General features: G+C 38.8%; 1 protein-coding gene across 2 annotated transcripts in view; it reads right to left on the bottom strand.

Annotated features, from left to right (window-relative positions):
* The window catches only part of LOC127627183 (ankyrin repeat and fibronectin type-III domain-containing protein 1-like), a 126,152-nt gene extending 105,464 nt beyond the window's left edge, over window positions 1-20,688 (bottom strand). Inside the window, exons 1-4 of one of the 2 annotated variants that reach the window (XM_052103461.1) lie at window positions 20,286-20,688; window positions 19,591-19,715; window positions 15,055-15,207; window positions 9,134-9,366 (exon numbers count right to left, since the gene is read on the bottom strand). In XM_052103461.1, coding sequence (XP_051959421.1) covers window positions 9,134-9,366; window positions 15,055-15,207; window positions 19,591-19,715; window positions 20,286-20,453 — 679 coding nt within the window. In that variant the 5' untranslated portion in view covers window positions 20,454-20,688. Of the gene's footprint in view, window positions 1-9,133; window positions 9,367-15,054; window positions 15,208-19,590; window positions 19,716-20,285 lie in introns of those variants that run through there. The other variant, XM_052103462.1, reaches the window with a different exon arrangement.
* Between the last annotated feature and the right edge of the window lie 1,564 nt (window positions 20,689-22,252).

Below are 22,252 nucleotides of genomic sequence, written 5' to 3'. Positions count from 1 at the left end.
TTTGACACTCTGTTCAAATGCTGAGTGCCCTTCATAAACCTGCAAACAAGCGGGTGTTGACCTACTGTACTCGAGTTAATTCCCACATGGCAGGTCGATATGGCTGAGAGATAAACCTTGATGGTAAAAAAGGCCCAGCCTTTATCCAAAAGTTCATGAAGAAAACACAAAATGTCTGCCACCAAACATAAAAATGGAACAACGTGTGTGTGCACACCACTGCTCAAACACACTCCATTTCCAATCATACCAGAGCGCGTTGAGGCAGACTTCTCGCTCTGAATCATTTTAATCACCCTCTAGGGTAAACCTGTGACACTCTAATTTCAATCAGACACAGTCTGAATGAGACTAATCTGAGACCCAGATATATATAGCAGTAGTAGTAGATCATCCAAGAGAGCAGACACTCTTAGACCCATTAATCTCAGCGTCGTTAGCGCCTCTTCCACACACTGGCTGAACACTCTCTAATGCTAATGACAGTCCGAAAGGCACCATCAAAAATACATAGGCTACTCCTTGATAAGAATTTTCTGTGTGATGGGTAAGCGCCAATGTGAAAATATGCGTCTTTCAGATCGACTGACGTAAAACAGTCTCTGGGACGAATAAATTAAGAAACCGTTTCGAGTGTGAAAATTTTGAATTTGTACCTTCGGAGGAGTTTGTTGAAGTTCTGCAAATCCAGAATGTGATGGAGTCCTCCCCCTCTCTTGGGGATGACGAAATACCTGATGGCTGTCCTCCGCCGGCACCACCCTTATAGCTCTTTTGCTCAGCAAATTGGCTATTTCTTCCTCCAAAATCTGAAATGCCACCCCTTCTGCATTTGACCTTAACACCTTGTTGAAGAGAGGTGGTTTTACAACAAATTGCAGGCGATAACCCCGTTTTATTATTGTAACACTCATATGTTTGTGCAAACTGTCCTCCTTTCTCTTTTTTGACCCATTGGTGAAGAGGAGAAATGCAAATTGAGAGGCACTGGGGGAACTGGTGCATACTGGGGGAATACTCTCCTTAAACTCTTTTTGTAAGAGCTGTGCAAATCGAAACATAGTTTTCGACTCCACTACAGAGTCCTCTTGGCTGGAGAGGGGGAAAAAAAGCTCTCTTCTTGAGGAAGGAGTGGAACAGATGTCCCAAACCAGAACAGTGGGTAAGTCACCCGCCTTGTCTTGTTCCCCCAAGGGTTAGATGGGTGATGTTTGGCAGAAGCCACTGCAAAGAAGCCTTACTTCTCGGCTGGAGCTGTTTTGGCTGTGACCCTCCCTGCACTGGCTGCTGGGGCGAATCCAGATTGCCCACCTCTAAAATGGGGTAGGAACCCAGAACATGACGGCTGCGGAGCTCGAGCAGTGACTTTTTAGGGAAGGCAAGTTTCAAACACCTCCCAATCTTTCTTCATTGAATTATATTGCTGCCGCATCGTAGACACCGTAGCCCCAAAAAGGGCTTTTGGTTCCATCGGGGCATCCAGGAAGTCCATCTTCTCTCTCTCTCAAACAAACTCGACAAACCCAGCCAAAGAGCCCATTCGCCCATGATGGAGAGACCCAATGATGCGGCCACAGCTCTGTATGCAATGATGCAGATCTCCTCCTACGATGCCGCATCTGGTGCCCCGGTGTCAATTTGCCACCCCATCTCCTCCATCAGCTTAGCCTTATAAGCTGTGCGGAGCGGGGTATCATTAAGTATCGGTAGATCTTCTAATAAATGGAGGCTGACAATATCTCCGTCCATCCCGTCAATGAAGGGGGAGTGGACGAAAAAGCCACCTAACAATTGGGGTGGAGGTGATTTTCCACCGATGCCTCGACCGGAGGGGGCTTAACATCCCTAAATCATCCATCCCATGCACATCTAGCCTAGAGAAACCTTTAACAGACACTATGTGAGAAAATGGCTTGTCTTAAAAACATTGCATCTCCGAAATGCACCCTGGGATGACAGGAATCAATTGTTTTATCTGGGCAGCACGAGACAGCAGTCGTTTACCATCATACAGGTCTCTCTCTGCACCCTGGCCCACCTTCTGTGATGGCCAGTTGGTGTAGAGTTTGGCTGCCACCCATCTACACATTTTAACCAGGTCCAGCACTTCCTGGACAGGAGAGGGGGATGTGTCCATTGCACTGCCCGGCCGAGAATTAGCAGGGAGAATAGCATCATCCATCCATCCATCCTCGCACAGTCCCCCAAACGGCAATCATCATCGTAATCATCTTCCTCTTCTTCCCTGTCCCCTGCCAAAGGGGCAGTTTCAAAGAGTTGAGACAGATCATTGGAAACTTCGTCCATTAAATTGCCCCAGCTGCGCTGTTCCTGCAGCTGAGGTGGGGGGTCTTTCTCCGCTGGTGGCAGAGAAAAAAAAAGGGAGCCCATTATTCAACGGCGCAACCTGCACCCTTCTTTCCAAAAAATCACTGTACGAACCTGGAACAGTGCTGGCAACACTAAGGATTAGCGAGTGCAGCCAGAGCATGTCTGACCCCGAGACAGGCGATACAGAGCGGGTGGGAATCCTTGGGCGAGATCGTAGATCCACACGTGCATGTGTGGGAGGGATCCTTTCCCTTAGCTCCGCCACTCGATGAGCTCGCAGTCGCCATTATAGAAAACTGAGCTCAAGAATACAGAGCCAGTTTACCAAAATGTGCCACTCAATTCTGCGTTATTCCCCGGATCTCTCCTTAATGTTATAAGACCAATCAATCTGCCACACCACCACGACGTGCTGGAGAGGTTAGAAGCTATAACCACATTTAACTTTTAAACGAAAGGGTAGAAGCTATAACCACTTTTAACTTTTAACCGAAACTACATAAACCAGCCTTGATACACTGGTTTACGGCCGGAGAAATAATATAGACACAGAAAAAAGTATATTCGCAAAAGAAAAAAGACATGCTCTGCGACGTACCTGAACAGCTCCTCTAATGAACTGTTTTGCGACCACACCTTGTGAGTCCTGCTGAGGATAGCTTCCAATAATCTTCATGGGGAAGAGAATGAGAATGATGAAGAGACCTGTGGTGGTATCTTATATAGGGAGTTGGGGCACCCTTATCACTGCTGTGGTGCCATTGCCAGGCGAATTCCCACAGTGAGATATCGAACAAATGTCAGAAATAGAACCTCTGCTTATATAGCTATTTAATGATTCTCATTAGCAACACAGTAGGTATCAACAAATGTGTGGCTTGCATACTACAACATAAAACGTTACGTAATCTCATGCATAGACTTTAACTTTGTAAACTCATTGCTATGGCAACAATGCTGACTGTAGCAGAGAGAAAGAAACCTGAATTGATGGGTGCAGCGTGTGTATGCTTTTGGCATGTGTCCAATTGTTTCATATCAAATTTCTTCACTGGTTCCTAATGAGAGAGGTGCCTATGGTGCCCTGGCTAAAACAGAAAATATTGTTTTTACATTATGATCTCACAACTCACTCCATCTTGGTAGATTGTAATGCTTCAAAGTCATATTTATTTATTTTTTATTATGTATTTATTGATGTCCTAAGGTGGTAATTTAATTTAATTACATCATCTTGATTTTTTTTACTCTGTTTTTTTAATCTGATGTACCCCGTACTGATGAGTCATCAACAAACCAGAGATTTGTGGGTAGTTGGCATGAAATACTTTTGGAAATATCACATGTCTTGCTGTACAATATGCTGTGTATCTAAAACTACTTTAAAAAGTGCTTTACTAATTATTTTGTAATTATAATTATTATGTATGCAGCTTTAAATGGACTCATATTAATTAAGAGACTACATGGAATATTCATTCATACTATAACAAATCAATTTATCTCAATGCAGGACCATTTAAAATGAACTAAAGAAGTCAAAAAGGGTAAAAAAAAAAAATGTATAAGGACATGGTGACCCATTACAAGAACTAAGTCATACTCACATACTCTATATGTATTGTCGCTTAAAATCTTTATGTTAATAAAAAAGTAAAAAGACATATTTAGACATCTACCCTTATACCAATGAGTATTGCCACCACGATTAGCATGAAACGTAGACATCATCTAAAACAAAAAAAAACTGATATTTGATATCTCAGTGATTAAAGATTCATAAGTGAGCAGCTGTGTGTTGTGTGTGGTGAGATTGTTACATCAGATCACTTAGAGTGAAATTATTAATAAACCCTTCAGCTTGAGTGTAACTCCAGTACTGACCACATTTACCAATGTACTGAGACTGACAAGTTAAATTAATTTGTTACAAATCACCCCACCCCAAATTCAAATAAGTTATTAAAATACAAATTGAGGGAATGATTCAATTTGTCCAATTAACCATTTTTTCTGAAAACCATCCATGGATGGACACAGCAATGTTGGCATATTGATGAAGTGCTGCCTCTGTCTTTCGAGCAGAGTCGAGAGAAAAGCATTTCATAAGTGTAATTTAACACAGGTCCAACTAAATTAAAGACATGACAAGAATCTTAAGACCTTAAAACAAACCACAGCTGGCACTAATGATCCCAGTTTCCATGACAACCATTTGGGTTCCATCTTCATCATCCTCAAAGGTGAAGGTAAAGAGGTGCTGGCTCTAGGGTTACTGGTCTGTTCATTCAATGAGACTTTTTGACAAAAGACACACTGGATGTCAACAAGAGCCAAGAGTAGAAACCCCCCCTACACTAATCATACTAGGTAAGTGTAGTGTAACATATGTAAAGGATAATATGTTTTAAAATGGGTTTGTTGAGGGTGATGTCACAGTGTTAAACGTATTATTCCTGCCATTGGAATTAATGCCAATAATACAGGTCTTTCCTTGGACCACCTAGGTAACTAGTCCTCAGATAGCATGTGCGATGGTAAATAAAAAATGTCAAGTCCAAACCATACGCATGATTATTTTTAACCAATCATCAATGGTCTTTGACCAGCCTAGTTCTCCTAGGTCAAAAATGTCCAAGTAGGTTGCAGGCTGGAGACCTCCAAATTGGGGCGGAATCTCCAAAAGAGGGTGGTGCTACTCTAGAAGGGGTAGGGTTACTCCAAAATGGGCTTGCAGCAACTCCAAAAGTCATATCCTTTTCTTTGAAGGATATGACTATATCTTTGCTGGCGGTATGGAGATACCGCCTCTTTTTGGAGCACTACCTGCAGCTATATCCTTCTCAGAATTCTAGAGATGTGTGCGAACAGGAGACATATATCACCAAACAACTACCTCGGCAGAACAAAACATCACTGAATTTCATCATCATTGTTAGGCAAACTAAAAGAAGCCTGTTTTCCCAGTAAGTATAAATTAGCCTGCAGTCAACACTCGCGTTCTTTGCATCTTATTTTTTTTTAGAGGTTACTGAAATAAATAGCTTGATCCACTGGAATGTTAATGGAATACTGGATGACATACTGATCCTAAGCACCTCTATGTGAAACTGGACTAAATAGCCTGAAAATGAAACGCGAAGTGGTTGCAATTTCATTTGACGCTTTAACACTGCTCTATTGTTTATTAAAACCTGTACAATTTGAATGAAAACTGACATTTATAACAGGAAAGGAACATAGACTTTGGATACTGAATGACAGGGCTTCTACTGCCCAGTAGCATTTCCTGTTCAGAAATGATGGAATTAAATTCAAGAGAACTGGGGGATGTTAAACTAAAGTTTAAGTTGAATCTTGAGCTATTTGACCATCTAGAATCAGTTGAGCCTATGTGCCTTCTATTCATTTCTGCGCACAAGCTTAAATGCAACAGTGACCTCTACTGGACTACTGGGGTACTCGATACTTGATTCATTTGGAAGCATACAATACCGATATTACTCACTATAGTCAAAAGTATCTTGAAGGTGTATAATGAGTTAATTTACACCATTGACATTACACATGTGTCTTGTAATTTAAAAACCAAAATGAAGGTCAAAGAAATTAAACAAATGCATTCAAATGACCATGAATGACATACCTTCATGTTCTCTTGTCCTATTTTAAAATGTAGAGATAACAACTTAGTAATTTACTAAGTAACATAGTAATTTAACATTTTATAACATAATTGGAGAATATTTCATACTACTATAGCAGTGATGCCAACAAATAAACAAAGATATGGACTTTATGAATGAACATATGAGTGAATGAGTGAACTACTAACACACAGACAGCCCTTTTAGCCTGTAACTTAATGCCATTTAGAGCGGTTACCTAACATTGATTGTATCATTTAGCACATTAAGGCTGATTCTCACATCCCCAGGTAATAAAGGAGAATCCAGCAGCTGAAAACAATACTCTAGCGGCACTCATTCTACTACACATGAGGGTGATATTAAAGACAGCTAACACCCAGCACCTATTGGGCCTCTTTGGATAAAATATTGATTCTGATGCCACTGCTGACATCAATATGTGTACAGAACAATGCTGTAGAAACAATCCCAGTATGCCTACAGGGTATCACATCAACACCACGTTCCCTTTTCAGGCCGTTCACTTGCATCCTTGAAGGTGAAACACCGTCACGATAACAAACCAAAAACAAGTGTGCAAAACACTGTTGCTGCATAACAATAGCAATGAGCTTGTCTTCTGCTGTTGTAGCCCATCACCCTCAAGGTTGGTCTAGTTGTGCATTCTGAGATGCTATTCTGCTTACTACAATTGTACAGAGTGGTTATCTGAGTTACTGTAGTCTTTGTCAACTCGAACCAGTTTGGCTAATCTCCGTTGACCTCTCTAATCATCAAGGCATTTATGTCCACAGAAATACAGCTCACTGGATGTTTTTTTTTTTGTTTTTTGCACCATTCTGAGTAAACTCTAGAGACTGCTGAGCGTGAAAGATCAGCAGTTACAGAAATACTCAAACCAGCCCATCTGGCACTAAAAATCATGCTATGATTTTGAAACTGCAAATCACTGAGATCACAATTTTTCCCCATTCTGATGGTTGATGTGAACATTAACTGAAACTCCGGCCCGCATATGCATGATTTTATGCTTTGTATTGCTGCCACACGATTGGCTGATTAGATAATCACATGAATATGTAGGTGTACAGGTGTTCCTAATAAATTGTCATGTGAGTATATGTTTGCTCTGCCATGGCAAACACATATACTGTATATGATCAGAATAATATACTTGTGTACTGCCAACTGTATACTCTGCAGTTTACTGTACCATTTTTTACAAATTATAGATTTGTCTTACAGCTTTCAGTATGCAATGGTAAATGCTGTAAACAAAATTATCCTACACTGTTTGTCACATAGTGTTAAAATAAGGAATGCATCAATACCATTTTTTTTTTACGAGACCTGAACTCTCAGATGCAATATATTCACATTTTGGAAAATTCAATAGGTTATCTGGGTATTCCATAGAAACAATTTGCATACTGTACATAGATTACATTCAGCATTCTGCCTTCCAAGTAGAAATAGCATGTTATTATGCTATTATGAACATACTGTACCATTTCAGTCTTAAAGGAATAGTCATCCTCAAGTTGTTCCACACCTGTATGATTGTCTTTCTTCCATGGAGCACAAAAGGAGATATATTGCAGAATTCATGCTGCTCTTATCCATACAATGAAACCATATGGTGACCAGGAGCAGTAAAGCTTCAAAAAGCACCATAAAGGTTTCATTAATCCTTCCTTGGTCTTATGGGTCATTTTGACCCATTTTTAAAATGGTTCTTAATGGGTCTAAAAGTTCTGCAAGGCCAAGGAAGGGTTAAAGAAGTTAATAAATTATTCACTCAAAATCTTTCCCAACATCTTTTAGACACTATATGTTTTTGTTGTATGAAGAAGAGCAGCGTGAACATTCTGCAAACTATCATACAGGTTTGGAACAACATGTAAATGATGACAGAATTGTATTTTTTAGGTGAACTATTACTTTAAGAGGCTAGCAAGTACATAGTAGAACCTTCCACTGTTTACATACCAGACATAAGCTCTAACAGAGATAGGCAGAGCTTTTTATGGTGTGAACAAAAGTTGTTCCCTGTCATTCTGTACCACCCCTACGGATACTGATGATAGCTCTCTCATCTTTTGAAGGTAGGTGGGGTTGAAGGATGACTAAATGGATATTTCTGCCTTTTCCTTATCTACTCTCAGTTTGCTAGTACCAGAAAATGTTGTTTTCCTTGACAAGTCCTTGTAAAATGAATCGCTCATTAGGCTGTCCATAAGGGTCACCAAACTATTGCAATAGGGCTAATGAATATCGCCTGCAGCGCACTGCGAGGAATAAACCTGCAATTATGAGTCATTCCACATGCAACAAGAGCACTAATGACAGGGCCAACTCTGCAGATTGACAGCATAACAGCATGAACTCCAAAGACTGCACGAGGTTGGTAAAAACATCCTAAAATACATTTCTGGCACATACTGCGATCTGTTCTGCAGGATATTCTCATTATTTGAAAATGTTCAAAAGTGCAATTTGCTTCTTGGCTGTTAAAAGCAAATCGTTTTAATTATTTTATTATCTTGTGAGGAACATTTTGTTTCTGTAGTGAGCATTTATGCTGTCATTAAACATTTCGATATTGTATAAAATATCTTGAGATGTCTAAAAATGTATAATAGCATTTTCCTTGAATCACCATTTCATATACAGTATTTCTGAGTACAATGCATTAGCAATTGGGAACTGCAACAAAAAATGTGTTGTCAATGTGTCCTCTGCACAGGCAATTAACTAGATTACTTGAGTCATTAATTTTGCAGAGAACCTTTGCCCTTGATTTTAACAAATATGTACTGTATGTCAAACCCAAGTGCAAATTGCTTAATGAAATTGCTTTTCGTGGATGTTACAGGTGATCAAGCAACCAAGCAAATAAAAACAAATGCGGCAAAACATAACAGAGTAATATGAGAAACAATTCCATTCAAGAGCCACAAGGTCTCCAAATGACATAATGTGGTTTCTTCAAACCACTTCAGCCACTGAAATACTACACGTACATTTATAACTAGCATGAAAGAAGTTTCAAACCACAGCACTGGTTCAATTATACAAATGCATAAAGAGCCAAAATAGTTTTTTTTTTTTGGAGAGATGATGAACGGGTGCACATTTTATGACTGGCATACCTGATGCGTCCCAGTGCAGTCCTCCGGGGCTGGCTGCCAGGCGCCGTCGTTTCCGCACACTAACGCCACCTTGACAGGGGTCCCTGGTGGGCTTGGGCAGAGGAGCTGAGGTGGTCCGCAGGGGCGTCGAGGACTGAGGGGAGGCTGAAACTGGAAGTAGCGGGGAGGGTGGCAATACATGGGTTCTCCTCTCCCGGCACTGGCTCAGATGGATAGACTCCTTCTCCATGGGCCTGTGGAACAAAAGAGATTTAATTCCTGCTGTCACTCCACCATAATTAGCTGTCATACAGTGATGTTTTCATGATCACATTTGAGCTCCCCCGTACCGCAAAGCGTGTCATACCAGCAGTGATAAATGCATGTTTTTCCATACTAATCAACATCGAGAAAATTAAAGATTTCAGCTGTAAGTCAGAAACGAGGGAAATAAAGACGTGGGAAATATGTGAGCACAAAACATGTGGGAATGTTTTAAAGCAATATAGTGTATAATGGAAATCAGAATGTATCACAGTATGTGTATAATTTAATGCCTAGTTTGAGAAGATTTTATTATATGACTAAAGAGGGATTTAGGAAAGATTGCAAAAATTAAAGCTTAATTTAGAAGCTAAATATTTAATATTTAGAATAAACTGTTTTTGTGATTCCATTCATTAATATTATATAATGCATTAGGTATTATGAACTAACAATGTCTCTATCTAACAAAAAATTAATGTATTGAACAAACTGTTTCAAGGACAAACGCTGTCAGAAATGCACAAACACTACTATAATTAGGGGATTTAATAAACAACCCATTTTAGTTTGGAAAAAACATTACCTGGAATCTAGAAAGGTATAGCTTTGGTTTTTCCATGATCCTCTCCTGTGGGATTCAGATATTTTTCTTCTAAACAAAAAGTCAACAATGTGCTCCACTGCAAACATGACACCCTCACAGACTTCTTCTTTTCCTCTTTACGTCAAACAAACTATTAAATGTTGTCCATGTGATTTTGTATTAGCCATCAGCAGCAAATTAATCCGGAAAGCATCTGTATGTCGGCACTCTAATGCCACACATCTTATCCTGGATGTCCAGTAGCTAAAGTCTTTCAAAGTCAAAACGTAATTGTAAAGGGTGGAAAGAAGGCCCCTGGTAAAAAAAAACAACAAAAGAAAAAAACAGCAACCCTACTGAGCATTCAGCAGCCAGCATTAATATTAAATTGCACCTTGAGCTAAAGTGTGCCAGCCGTGCACAGAAACGCCATATCGGCCTGTCAAGAGTCAAGTGTAGCACATATCTGATGGCGGAGTAGGCTTTGTGTGACTTTCTTAACTGTAGTGAGTCAGGAGAGGGTACCAGCGCCTGCTTTTGTTTCCAATGTGAGATGTAATAACACATTCACAGCATGGAACTCTGATTTTTGTTTTTAATAAAAGGCTTTGCAGTAGCTTATGAATGCAGTCTGATTACATAAATTTCAAATTAACAGTATAGCAGCGGGATTCTTCTGCTACCAGGAAGGATCAAAAGAGGAAGGATTGTATGCATTGCATTTTTTGTACATGGCATAAGGTTTTTGAGGGTTTTATGTAAAAAGTAGCAGAGAGAAGACTTCATTAATTTTGATTGGCTATTGAAATGTAAAGAGCAACACAGATTCCACATGTGGGAGGTTGGCTGGCACTGCCAGTATAAGTCTCTTTCCACTACAGAAGGACTTTTTTAAATGCATTAAGAGGCATGTATAAAGAAAACAAACAATTTGAATTGTGATTCTCGCAGAGAAAAAAAATGAAAGCAATCAGAGGTTTAATATGTTGTGAAATGATTAGCAAACGCAAAATGTCATTAGTCAAAAGCATGTAATCAGTTTATATACAGAGCACTTCAAAAACCAAATTCTTTAGTAAGTCTTGAAATGACTTAAATGGCATCCCTACATTTTGTGTTGCAATGTTTCTTCTTCTTTTCTTTTTTTTTTTTATTAAATGCCAAAAAGTGTGTTTCAGTAGGCAGAGCAAACAATTTGATAATTTGTTTGTGACTGCTCAAACACTACACCTTGTATTTATAATTCCTAAGCTAGTTATAGGCCTCTAATATGCTTTATAAATTGATTCAGACTGTTCTACTGGCTGGTCCAAACACTGATAATGTGTAAACAATGACATCTTTTGGTCACTATTATCATTGCAGTCCAAATAAGATTATTTTCTTAAAAGAAACAAAATAGCTTACATGTATGCAAACGGTTAACCCTTTTCTGAAATGGTTATTTAAAGAATATTGCTGTCTCTAAAGTATTTGCATTAGTTGAAAATGTTTTCCTATATCTATTGTCCCTATATCTACATGATATCTCTATAACCCTCCTGGGAGCTTTTTACCCCCAGTGTCACCTTTAAAATAATAATGATAATAATAATAATGTTCAAACCAATCTTCTCTTATTATTTATTTTCAAACTTGACTCCATCATTAACTAATTAGTTAATATAAAAGTATTGTCTTTTTTCAGTCTTGATACAATTTGTGACCAGAATAAAGTAAAATTGGAGATTTATAGTAGGGCTGCAACTAAAGATTACTTTGATAATCGATTAATCTAACGATTATTAGAAAGATTATTCAGCGATTATTGCACCGATTAATCATATCTTAACTGATTATTCAGCTTGTGTCCCAGCTTAAAAGGTTGTCTTGAACGTGCTTACTAACAATAAAGAGGAAAAATGATCTTTTAAAAATACCTCTAAATGACATTCACAGAATTAAAGGATGAAAAATACTTTTTATTAAGTGTAATTCAGTAAAGAATTTCACTGCAAAAATTTTTTTTTATTGTTATAAAGTGTTTTTGTCTTGTTTTCCATTTAAAATTGTCTACAAATCTTTAAAACAAGATCAATTTACTTGAGAAGCAACATATAAGATATTTAAACTTGCTTGTTTCACTTGGTTATACTTCTGCAAGTGCAGTAAAGACAAAATATACTTATATTCAAGATCTATTCTCTAAAAGCAAGTCTAAATAACTCATATGCTGCTTTTTAGGTGAATGCTTCTTTTTTAAAGGATTTTTAGATATTATTAAATATTTGTATTTTTAATATTATATTCAACATTCTCAGATAACAATGTTTTCTTCTGCAGTATAGCTGCTAAAGAAAATGTACATTGTTTTAAATATTTTATTGGAAAACAAGCCAAAACAAATCATAAACTTATTTTGTTGTAGCGTATAATGGGGCAAAGACTATACCCTCTCTCACCTTTCTGTTCACTTCAATCCATCCTTAACTCACAAAATAACAAACCCTCTCTTATTAATAAAGCTGTATATTGCCAATTTTCACGATAAGAAATGCACAGTGACATATTTTATTATTCAATAAGTCGCGAGCCATCACGTTACAATCTAGCCTTAGCAAGTGCGGGCTCGAGGGATGAGCGTCCCGTGACAGTGTGTGTATCAGCCGGATGAAGTTTCAATCTCTCCCCTTAGACTGGGACATTCCGTAACTCATGGAAGAGGCGCTGGCTGCACAGAGAAATGCCGGAGTTTGTAGTTAATTACATGGTCTGCTTCCGTATTATTTGAACTTTAATAAAGCTATAATGCATTAAAACAGCATTTAAGATGTAACACCAGGGTGTTTCTTTTAAAGCGCTCCAACTCCACTTATTCCACAACGAGAGTGCTTCTGTATTTACATATTTGGTATTTTTGTATAATTGCCTTGTACTTTGTGATGTACATCACCTGAAGCTGTTTGGAAAGTTTAGAGTGCATCTGGACTGTGATCTGTGTAATTCTTCCTCTCCTCAGTCAGGTGAACTGCAGTGCTGCTCTCACGTGTCATCATTATAGTTTAATGTGATCCCATGTTACGTTAAATGAGATCAAACGACTATTCGAAAATGAACATGTTTGTCCACGTAATCAATAATGTTGTCTAATCATTTCAGCCCTAATTTATAGTAAAAAGGTCTTAAATATTGATATGTTCTCACCAACACCTATCATATTGTTTCTGAAGATATGGACTTAATCTCTGGATTAATATGGATTACTTTTATATGCTTTTTGGACCTTCAAAGTTCTGGCCACCATTCACTTGCATTGTACGGACCTACAGCTGAAGTCAGAAGTTTACATACACCATAGCCAAATACATTTAAACTCAGTTTTTCACAAGTCCTGACATAATCATAGAAACAGATTCCCTGTCTCAGGTCAGTTAGGATCACTACTTTATTTTAAGAATGTGAAATATCAGAATAATAGTACAGAGACTTATTTATTTAAGCTTTTATTTCTTTCATCAAATTCCCAGTGGTTCAGAAGTTTACATACATACAACAGTATTTGAGCATAGCCTTTAAATTGTTTAACTTTGGGTCAAACGTTTTGGGTAACTTTCCACAAGCTTCTCACAAGTTGTTGGAATTTTGGCTCATTCCTCCAGACAGAACTGGTGTAACTGAATCAGGTTTGTAGGCCTCCTTGCTCGCACACAGTGTTTCAGTTCTGCCCAAACATTTTCTGTCAGATTGAGGTCAGGGCTTTGTGATGGTCACTCCAAAACCTAGACTTTGCTATCCTTAAGCCATTTTGCCACAACTTTGGAGGTATGCTTGGGGTCATTGTCCATTTGAAGATCCATTTACGACCAAACTTTAACATCCTGGCTGATGTCTTGAGATGCTGCTTCAATTATCCACATCATTTTTCTTCCTCATGAAGCCATATATTTTGTGAAGTGCAACAGTCCTCCAAAGCACCCCCACAACATGATGAAGCCACCCCCATGCTTTTCGGTTGGGATGGTGTTCTTCGGCTTGCCTTTCAGGTTATGTCGATATAAGAATCGTTTTACTGTGGATATAGATACTTGCCTACCTGTTTCCTCTAGCATCTTCACAAGGTCCTTTGCTGTTGTTCTGGGACTGATTTGCACTTTTCACACCAAACTACATTCCTTCTTGAGCGGTATGATGGCTGCGTGGTCCCATAGTGTTTATACTTGCGTACTATTGTTTGTCCAGATAATTGTGGTACCTTCAGATGTTTGGAAATTGCTCCCAAGGATGAACCAGACTTGAGGTCTTGGCTGATTTATTTTTGATTTTCCCATGATGTCAAGCAAAGAGGCCCTGAGTTTGAAGGAAGGCCTTCAAATACATCTTCAGGTACACCTCCAATTCAGTACACCTCCTATCAGAAGCTAATTGGCTAATTGTCTAAAGGCTTAACATAATTTTCTGGAATTTTCCAAGTTGCTTAAAGGCACAATTAACATGTATGTAAATTTCTGACCCACTGGAATTGTGATATAGTCAATTAAACGTGAAACAATCTGTCTGTAAACAATTGTTGGAAAAATTACTTGTGTCATGCACAAAGTTGATGTCCTAAACGACTTGCCAAAACTATATTTTGCTAATATGAAATCTGTGGAGTTTTAATGACTTCAACCTAAGTGTATGTAAACTTCAACTATAAAAAGTCAAGACATTTTTCTAAAAATCTTCATTTGTTTTCAGCAGATGAAAGGAAGTCATACACATCTGGGATGGCATGATGTTGAGTAAATGATGAGAGAATTAAAAATTTTGGGTGAACTATCCCTTTAAGGTGTGCCTTTAGCCCCATTGCACCATAAAGTGTAAACTGAATATCCTGTATGTAACAGTAACAGATCAAATAAAGCAAACAATGTAAGAGGAGGAAATGTCTTCTTTTGCATTACCATAAGATAAAGCGACACTGTTTAACAAGCTAACTCTCCCAAACATGACATTTCTGCTTGGGTATGAAAATTTACCTTAACTGAAACGCCAACACAAAAAGCCATCAAACTGGTTTGTAACAAAGAAACAGAAACTTGTTTGACTTCAAATTCTCTCACAAACACAGTACCTGGATTCTTTGTCTGTGTTTAAGGTGTTAATCTCATGGGATGGTGGCGACATAGAACAAACTGTATCCCGGCTCCGGGGTAGCAGTGTAGAGGGCATACACAGCCACGTCTCCAGATCAGAGAATTTGGAGTAGCTCAGCATCTCTAAAATGCTGCCATACAGAAATATGAATCACAAAGGGTGTCAGAAATATCTGGGACAAAATTAATTTAGTACAGTAATAGACTTGAGTAACTATAAATCATTAAGTTAATTTGAATGAGAGAAGTGTATGAGCAGAATACGCGGTCTACTATGCAGTACATTTTTATGGCCCAATCACATGTCTTAAAGGAATAGTTAGCCCATAAAGGAAAATTCTATATAGTAGAGGTCCTGGGTAAGATTTGTATGCACTTAATTTAGCGGAGAATATCTCAACTGTTATAGACTAATATGACTCCATTGAACAACGTGGGATGTGTGCCAAAATCTCTAACCGGGACGAAAGTCCTGAAAATGACCACAATAGGTGACACTATAATGACACTTCAGGTGAATGGGACTTTTTCTTCCCTTTATAGATATCCTCATACATTTCTACCAGATTAATCTTCATATTAAGAGAAATACTTTTTGTATTACACTTTGTCTAAAAAAGAAAATAAAATATGCAAATGAGGCAATATCTTTGAATGCCAACTTTCATCCTACCACCAAAATTCTTACCCCCATCCTTCCTTATCCCACAACAACATTTGATGCAATCTTCACCACAATGATTAACTTTCAGGATGTGCTGAAACAGAAGGGAGATGCCTATGGTGGGTTGTGGGCCGACGAAGGTGTGTACCGTATTGCCAAGGAAATCCAACTCCTGAAACCAGACCAGTTTAACAATATATTCCTTGGTCTAGGCGGGTTTCATATGGAGAAAATTGTGTTGGCCTGTCTTGGTACATACCTGGAACCCTCTGGAATTTTTTATGTTCTAGTTGAAACAAAGTGCTACGGTACTGATGTCATTAAGACCGTGATATCCGGTTCTCACTATGCTAGGGCCCGCACTGCCCATTCAATGATACACGAGGTCCTCACATCTATGATCTTGGAAGCATTCCTCTCCAAATACCCTGAGAAAAAAACAGAGCTAGAGGCACTGCAGGTCAACTGGCAGTCCAAAGAGCCCACAGATGAAGAATGGAACACCAAAAAGGAGCTTTCTGACACCATCAATGCAGCCTTTCAAGTCTACCTTAAGGAACGGGCATTGCAGTCCCAGTCCTTTAATTACTGGAACACATGTTTCTGACCTATTCCCAGTACTGAGGGATCTGACCAATTCTCTGCGCTCTGGAGACTGGATTCTCTACCTCAGTGCAATGGAGAGGGCAACTTCACTGTTCTTCTTTTTTGGGAGAACAAACTACTGTCGATGGACACCATTATTCCTGCAGGACTGCTATCAACTCAAGGAGAAGTTCCCACTCCTCTACGGCTCATACATAAATGGTGGATTTGTTTTGAACACCACCAAGAAAGGTAGTGGAGTGCCATTTGACCAGGCACTAGAGCAGTGTTACAATCGGCCTGCCAAAGTGAGTGGAGGGATAATTGGGGTCACCAGGAAGAAGGAAGCAGTAGCTCTTTGGGGAATCATCAAGCATAAAAAAGACCAGTATGTTGATCTCCTTGAGAAGAGGGACGATGTTGGAGGAGAACTCTCACTTCATCATGACTTCAACCTGAGCACTACAACTAAAATAGTAAATATGGTGCTAGACATAGAGGAATATCTCCTGAAGGTATGCAGTCCTCTACGAGACCAGGTAATGCTTAAGAATGTTCTCACTGGAGAAATTGTGACCAACATAAATGTAGACAAGTTGTTGTGCTGTATCACAGAGGGCAGTGCTGCTTGTGCTAAATTTATCGATGATCGACTTCGATACACTCAAAAATGAGTAAAGCCAAGTTTACTTCGCCAAAGACCACCTTGAATTTGGCTTCCAAAGCAGACATCAAAGATGAGACAATCAAAGCTCTCATGTTTATTGAGTATGGGTGTCACCGGGGGTTCACAGTTGAGGAGCTACTCCAGCATGAGATCACCAACTATGCATTTTTCTTAGTTGACAAAGATGGTTACTTGAGGAAGAGTGCCAAATCACAACTTGGGACTGAGCTGCTGAAGTTGTGTCCACAAATAGATAAAAAAGGTCCAGATACCCCCCCGCAAACACACGCAATCATTATCGACTTCATGGCATTGGTGAGAAAGGTCTCCTTAAAGAAACTTGATCCACCCGTCAAGACATTCCATGACTTTGCTATTGCTTTGACATTTATGGTCACCAAAGCTGGAGGCAGCTGTAATGAGATCCATATCGTTTTTGACACTTACAGAGAGGACAGCATCAAACATGGAGAGAGGGAGAGAAGAGGAAAATCAAAAAACATGGTTGTCCTTGATGTGATATCACCAAACCAAAATGTTCCAGTGGTATTAGAGAACTTTTGGTCATCTTCCATTAGCAAAACTGCTTTTCAGGCATTCTATGTTGAGTGGCTGACCACCAATTACAAAGGCACCAAACCACTATACCTTGGTATATCACCACAGGCATGGATTGTGTCAGCTGCGAGTGCTACTCCATTCCCTCGGCTCAACTGCACACACGAGGAAGCTGATGACAGGATGACGTTCCATGTGCAGGACATTTTAAGTCACCGTACAGGATCTACATCACTGACACTGTCATCAGGTGACACAGATGTCTTTGTGTGCCTATTATACCACATAACAGTCAATTGGAGAAATCTTGGCCTCCAAGAGCTCTGGCTCATCCACAACTCAGGAGTGAAAAGATCAATATTACCACTTCATGATATCTGCATAGCGCTGGGAGACGAGCTCACACAGTGTCTCCCAGCACTACATGCGCTGACTGGGTGCGATACAACCAGCAAAATATCAACCAAACTTGCAGCTCTGAACACTGTCCGCAAACCAGACAACTCTTCTCTGATTCTCAATTTCAACTGTCCACAGAGAGTGCAATACAAATGGCGGAAACATTCTTGGTCAAATGTCTCAAACCATCAACGGACATGGAGACATTTGACGACCTGCGCATTGCTGCGTTCAATAGTAATGCCCTTAAGATGGACTTTGAGAGGACCTCTTGCACCTCAACTAATGCAAGAAAACATATACAAAGAGCCTATTATCAACAGCAGCTTTGGGTCCAAGCACCATTTACAGACCCCCAACTCGATCTTAAAAGCAGATGCTTATGGTTTTGTAAGAAAGGGCAGTTTATTAGTCCCTGAGTTTGTAATCTCAAAACCTGAAGGTTTGCCAGATCCCTGCTCGTGTGGCAAGTGTGCACATAAGGATGGGTGTCCCTGTCGGGTAGCTGGTATCCGTTGTTGCAAGTACTGCAAATGCAAGGGAGGCAATAGTTGTAAAAATCCTATCACTGAATGAGCTCTCATCATCATCCCCATACCTGGACTCTGTTGTGAAAGTTTTACCTTGCAAAACAGGGAATAAACCTGTTGTTTTGTATTTTTCCACTTTAAGTTAAGGTTCCAATGATAATAGCAAGGTTGGATATAAAATGTATGTATATTAATCAAATGCTTGTTTTCTTTCTTTTAAAAAAGTCCAGTGTTTGTATACATTTGTATTTATAATTTTCCATTCAATAAAGCACAACCCCCCACCCCCTCCATTCTTACACTTACACTACATGGTCATTGTAAACATTGTGATCACCTCAGAAAATCTGTAGCTTCAAGAGGTTATATTTAATGAGATATTGCCTAATTTGCATATTTTATTTTATTTTTAAGACAAAGTGTAATACAAAAAGTATTTCTCTAAATATGAAGATTAAACTGGTAGAAATGTATGAGAATATCTATAAAGATAAAAAAAAAAGTCCCATTCACTTATAGTATGGTATTAGTGTCACCTATTGTGGTCATTTTCAGGACTTTCATCCCGGTTAGAGATTTTGGCACACATCCCATGTTGTTCAATGGGGTCATATTAGTCTATAACAGTCGAGATATTCTCCGCTAAATGAAGTGCATACAAATCTTACCCAGGACCTAGACTAATAACTCACTTGCATGTCACTCCAAACCTGTAAAGATTTTCAGTGAATAGCAACTTTGATCTGATAATTGTATCTGTTACTAACACAAAATAGCTATCATAGGTTTTCAGAAGATTTGGATTATAGTGTACGTATTGCATGGACTACATTTATGATACTACTATGGTGCTTTTGTGTAACTTTTAGAGCGCAAAAGCCACAGTATCAATTCACTGTCATTTTATGGAGGAGAGCAGCCAGAACATTCTGCAAAACATCTCATTGTGTGTTCCACATAAGAAAAAAAGACATTTGGGTTTGGAATGACTATGGTACACATTTCATTTGTGGGTGTTTTTTCTTTTCTACATTAATGAAAAATGTATTGTACACCATGGCTCCACACGATGCACACTAAACGTCCTGGCATTTTGCTCAATTGCACTTACCTGTCCTCTCCCAATCCAGGGATTTCAAATTTCACATCAGCTGTGTGGAAACCACATGATGTCCGGCACTCATGTGGAGCTAGCAGGCATGTTTTCTCTGTCTCGTAGGACATCTTGGGCCATTTCTGAAAGCATAATGAAAAAGGTGCAACATTGAATCTACTGTTTGCTAATACAACTGGCTTTCTTCAACAGCCACTAATGAATGCTAATTCATCAGCCAACTCTACACGTGGCTAATGTTTTGGATCTGAGGTCACTTCCCAAAACAGATCTCCATCGGTGGTGCCAAACAGGAGCTGGCAAAATAATCATACCTGCACACATTACTAATACACATAAATAAGGCAGGCAGTGAACTTCCTCATTGAAGAAATCGGGTTTCAATATCTCCTCACACTTTTCCAATTACAACACTGTTCATATTCCATCTTTAATTAGTACTCTTCCACTTCCTGCTGGGGGAAAAACACCCAACCTGACACTGGAAAACATATCATATCGCAGCTAACCAGCGCGCTGTTTTAGCCATTTATTTTCAGCAGGGATGCATAGTACACCCATGTACACGGAAAGCCCTTTTGTTACAATGTAAACTACAATGCAAAGTTTAGGCCACACATTTCACGCAACTTTCTGTGTAAACAAGCTGAGGATTCATGTGGTCTCATTTTTGGGAAAATGGGGGAATTTACCTCTTTGTTCTCCAGTTCTGGAGTCCTAAAAACGCTGCAAATCCTCAGCGGAACATCTGTACCCTCTTCCCGTAAAAACCTGAAACTGGACTCAAAACTTCCCGTTACGTGTCTTCCAGGCAGGCGTAGTGCAAAACTCGTTCTTCGGTCCGAATCATGCGATTGCATTTAGGAGATAATCGCTATAGATTTCTGTAAAACTCACCAAATTCGATCCCTTTTCGCCTTCAGGAAGTGTAAAGGAATCTCTGTGTGCTCCGAAGAGACAACCTTTCTATCTCGCTTCAATATCGAAACTGTGTCCAAAAATATGTCACATTTTAAACATTCCAGTTCCGATATGTTAATAACGAGCACAAAGATCATTCAAATCAACTGTCGATTTCTATTGAAAATTGTCCTGTCCTGGTGCTTGTCAGTGGTGAGATAAGACAGGAAATATTTATGTAGTTATCCGGGAAAATTGAGGGACTGCAATTAACTCAGATAAACAGTTCTTCATCTTCATGTTGATGCAAGCACATCCCAACTATTTCCAATAGGAAAAAAAATGATCACGACTGATATATCTTACTATAGCCATACAGTTTGTCCATATAAATTTCTGGTTAAACTGTGCAATAAGTTTCTATTTGTTAATGAATGCATTAGGAATAATGAACTAAAAATTAACAATATTTTTCAATGCATTATTCTTAATGTTAAGTTATACAAATATAATTGCTTATTGTTAGTTCATGAAGCATTAACTAAAGTTAACATAGACGACTTTTAATTTTTACTAGTAGAAACTAACATTAGCCAAGATTAAGATATGCTGTAATAGTATTATTCATTGTTAGTTCATGTTCACCAATGTAGATAACTTGATGTTTACATACAGTATAGAACCTTATTGTAAAGGCTTTCTGTTTTTTAAATTGTGGGCAATGTATGACATTTTTATATGATATTTATAATGCAAGTATAAGGGGAAAAAATGCATAGCATTGTGTGTGTGTGTGTGTGTGCGTGTGTGTGTGTGTGTGTGTGTGAGAGAGAGAGAGAGAGAGAGAGAGAGAGAGCATGTATTTATCACTTTCCATAAGGATAGTAAAACCCGAAGTTTTTGACATTGTGGGAACATTTTGTCGGTCCCCATGAGGAAAACAGCTTATAAATCATACTAAATTATTTATTTTTTTAATGTAACAATGCAGAAACGTTTTTGCGAGGGTTAGGTTTAGGGGTATGGTTAGGGGATAAAATATAAAGTATATATAAAATACATTATGTCTATGGAAAGTCCCCATATAACATGGAAACCCAACATGTGTGTATGTATGTGTGTGTGTGTGTGTGTGTGTGTGTGAGCGTGTATTTATCACTTTGTGGGGACCAAATGTCCCCATAAGGATAGTAAAACCCCAAATTTTTGACCTTGTGGGGACATTTTGTCGGTCCCCATGAGGAAAACAGCTTATAAATCATACTAAATTATGTTTTTTGAAAATGTAAAAATGCAGAAAGTTTTCTGTGAGGGTTAGGTTTAGGGGTAGGGTTAGGTTTAGGGGATAGAATATAAAGTTTGTACAGTATAAAAACCATTATGTCTATGGAAAGTCCCCATAAAACATGGAAACACAACATGTGTGTGTGTGTGTGTGTGTGTGTGTGTGTGTGTGTGTGTGTGTGTGTGTGTGTGTGTGTGTGTGTGTGTGTGTGTGTGTGTGTGTGTGAGTGTGTATTTATCACTTTGTGGGGAACAAATGTTCCCATAAGGATAGTAAATCCCGAAATTTTTGACATTGTGGGAACATTTTGTCGGTCCCCATGAGGAAAACAGGACTTGTGTATGGTAAATGATTGGAACATTTAATCCTTTTCCATTGGTGTTTAAAAGTATGCAGCAAGTCCTAAAAAGCTCCAAATAAAGAAATTGTAATAAACTAATAATTTAATGCTAGAAGTGGCATATTCAGATGAAT

This window comes from Xyrauchen texanus, chromosome 33 (assembly GCF_025860055.1).
Source record: "Xyrauchen texanus isolate HMW12.3.18 chromosome 33, RBS_HiC_50CHRs, whole genome shotgun sequence".
NCBI classification, from domain to species: Eukaryota; Metazoa; Chordata; class Actinopteri; order Cypriniformes; family Catostomidae; genus Xyrauchen; species Xyrauchen texanus.
The sequence above is the reverse complement of the archived record's forward strand: the minus strand, read 5'-3'. Positions and strand labels throughout refer to the sequence as shown.